A 2,724-nucleotide genomic window follows, 5' to 3' on the forward strand; every position below is an offset into this window, starting at 1 on the left:
TCCCAATGCATCATCAGAGCCAATCATCTAGCAGGGATTGACAGCCTGAACCAATCATGGTGCAGGGACTGACAGGCTAAGCCAATCACCTGTGCAGGGACAGACAGGCTGAGCCAATCAAGTGGAAGCCACGATACCAGACTCACCAACCAATATAAAAATCACACTGAAAACGTCGATAAGACGAGGACTGAACACGATAACTAGGAGGGGGGGGGGGCTGGGGGGGGGGGCTAGGAGGGGGTAGGCTAGGAGGGGATGGCTAGGAGGGCATATGATAGCTGGGAAGGGAGACTAGCTGGGAGAGAAAAGGCTTGGCAAGAATGGGAAGGGAAGGTGGTGGAAAGGCCGCGAGGAGAGCAGGGAAGGGAGAGAGAGAGAGAGAGTAAACAGGGGGGGAAGAGGAGACATAAGAGCGGGAGAGAAATGTATGCGAGGGGACCCAATAGAGGGGAAAGGCAGGATGATAAGAAGGGAATATTCCCGGGGAAGAAAACAGGTGGGCCGAGGGGAGGGTCAACACAGGGGAGGAAATAACAGGTGGGAATGATGTCAGTGTACTGGCAACACTGTTGCTGCCAACAGTCAGTGTACTGGCAACACTGTTGCTGCCAACAGTCAGTGTACTGGCAACACTGTTGCTGCCAACAGTCAGTGTACTGGCAACACTGCCGGTGCCAACAGTCAGTGTACTGGCAACACTGTTGCTGCCAACAGTCAGTGTACTGGCAACACTGTTGCTGCCAACAGTCAGTGTACTGGCAACACTGTTGCTGCCAACAGTCAGTGTACTGGCAACACTGTTGCTGCCAACAGTCAGTGTACTGGCAACACTGTTGCTGCCAACAGTCAGTGTACTGGCAACACTGCTGGTGCCAACAGTCAGTGTACTGGCAACACTGTTGCTGCCAACAGTCAGTGTACTGGCAACACTGTTGCTGCCAACAGTCAGTGTACTGGCAACACTGCTGGTGCCAACAGTCAGTGTACTGGCAACACTGTTGGTGCCAACAGTCAGTGTACTGGCAACACTGTTGCTGCCAACAGTCAGTGTACTGGCAACACTGTTGGTTCCAACAGTCAGTGTACTGGCAACACTGTTGCTGCCAACAGTCAGTGTACTGGCAACACTGCTGGTGCCAACAGTCAGTGTACTGGCAACACTGCCGGTGCCAACAGTCAGTGTACTGGCAACACTGTTGCTGCCAACAGTCAGTGTACTGGCAACACTGCCGGTGCCAACAGTCAGTGTACTGGCAACACTGCCGGTGCCAACAGTCAGTGTACTGGCAACACTGTTGGTGCCAACAGTCAGTGTACTGGCAACACTGTTGCTGCCAACAGTCAGTGTACTGGCAACACTGTTGCTGCCAACAGTCAGTGTACTGGCAACACTGCTGGTGCCAACAGTCAGTGTACTGGCAACACTGTTGGTGCCAACAGTCAGTGTACTGGCAACACTGTTGCTGCCAACAGTCAGTGTACTGGCAACACTGTTGCTGCCAACAGTCAGTGTACTGGCAACACTGTTGCTGCCAACAGTCAGTGTACTGGCAACACTGCTGGTGCCAACAGTCAGTGTACTGGCAACACTGTTGCTGCCAACAGTCAGTGTACTGGCAACACTGTTGCTGCCAACAGTCAGTGTACTGGCAACACTGTTGCTGCCAACAGTCAGTGTACTGGCAACACTGCTGGTGCCAACAGTCAGTGTACTGGCAACACTGTTGCTGCCAACAGTCAGTGTACTGGCAACACTGCTGGTGCCAACAGTCAGTGTACTGGCAACACTGTTGCTGGCAACACTGCTGGTGCCAACAGTCAGTGTACTGGCAACACTGTTGCTGCCAACAGTCAGTGTACTGGCAACACTGCTGGTGCCAACAGTCAGTGTACTGGCAACACTGTTGCTGCCAACAGTCAGTGTACTGGCAACACTGTTGCTGCCAACAGTCAGTGTACTGGCAACACTGTTGCTGCCAACAGTCAGTGTACTGGCAACACTGTTGCTGCCAACAGTCAGTGTACTGGCAATACTGTTGCTGCCAACAGTCAGTGTACTGGCAACACTGTTGCTGCCAGCAGTCAGTGTACTGGCAACACTGTTGCTGCCAACAGTCAGTGTACTGGCAACACTGTTGCTGCCAACAGTCAGTTTACTGGCAACACTGCTGGTGCCAACAGTCAGTGTACTGGCAACACTGTTGCTGCCAACAGTCAGTGTACTGGCAACACTGTTGCTGCCAACAGTCAGTGTACTGGCAACACTGCTGGTGCCAACAGTCAGTGTACTGGCAACACTGTTGCTGCCAACAGTCAGTGTACTGGCAACACTGTTGCTGCCAACAGTCAGTGTACTGGCAACACTGTTGCTGCCAACAGTCAGTTTACTATTCGTATTTACTAACTGTGCCTGCAGCAGGGTCGACTCTTAGCTCTTGGACCCCACATTTCTACCCATCGGTTGTCTAATGTACTGAATCTCGACCTAATTTTTATATCTACTCCATCTCTCTCTCTCTCTCTCTCTCTCTCTCTCTCTCTCTCTCTCTCTCTCTCTCTCCCCTGCCACTTGCCTAACTTGATCAATCAGGCTATTGGTGTTGGCAAGCCACATTCTAGCCCGACTGATCCTACACCTCCCCCCCTTCCCCCCCCACACACACAGCTTTCCCAGAGTTCTCACTCTTGGGGGTCAACAAGGTGTGTCCTGCAAGCTTGCAC

General features: G+C 52.5%; 1 protein-coding gene across 1 annotated transcript in view; it reads left to right on the plus strand.

Moving 5' to 3' along the window:
• The window catches only part of LOC138366340 (prion-like-(Q/N-rich) domain-bearing protein 25), a 3,404-nt gene extending 997 nt beyond the window's left edge, over nucleotides 1-2,407 (plus strand). Inside the window, exon 2 of the mRNA XM_069327373.1 lies at nucleotides 586-2,407. Within this exon, the coding sequence (XP_069183474.1) occupies nucleotides 586-2,407 (1,822 nt within the window). The remainder of the gene's footprint in view (nucleotides 1-585) is intronic.
• The last annotated feature ends 317 nt before the right edge of the window (nucleotides 2,408-2,724 follow it).

The sequence above is a fragment of the Procambarus clarkii genome, chromosome 19 (genome assembly GCF_040958095.1).
Source record: "Procambarus clarkii isolate CNS0578487 chromosome 19, FALCON_Pclarkii_2.0, whole genome shotgun sequence".
Taxonomy (NCBI): Eukaryota; Metazoa; Arthropoda; class Malacostraca; order Decapoda; family Cambaridae; genus Procambarus; species Procambarus clarkii.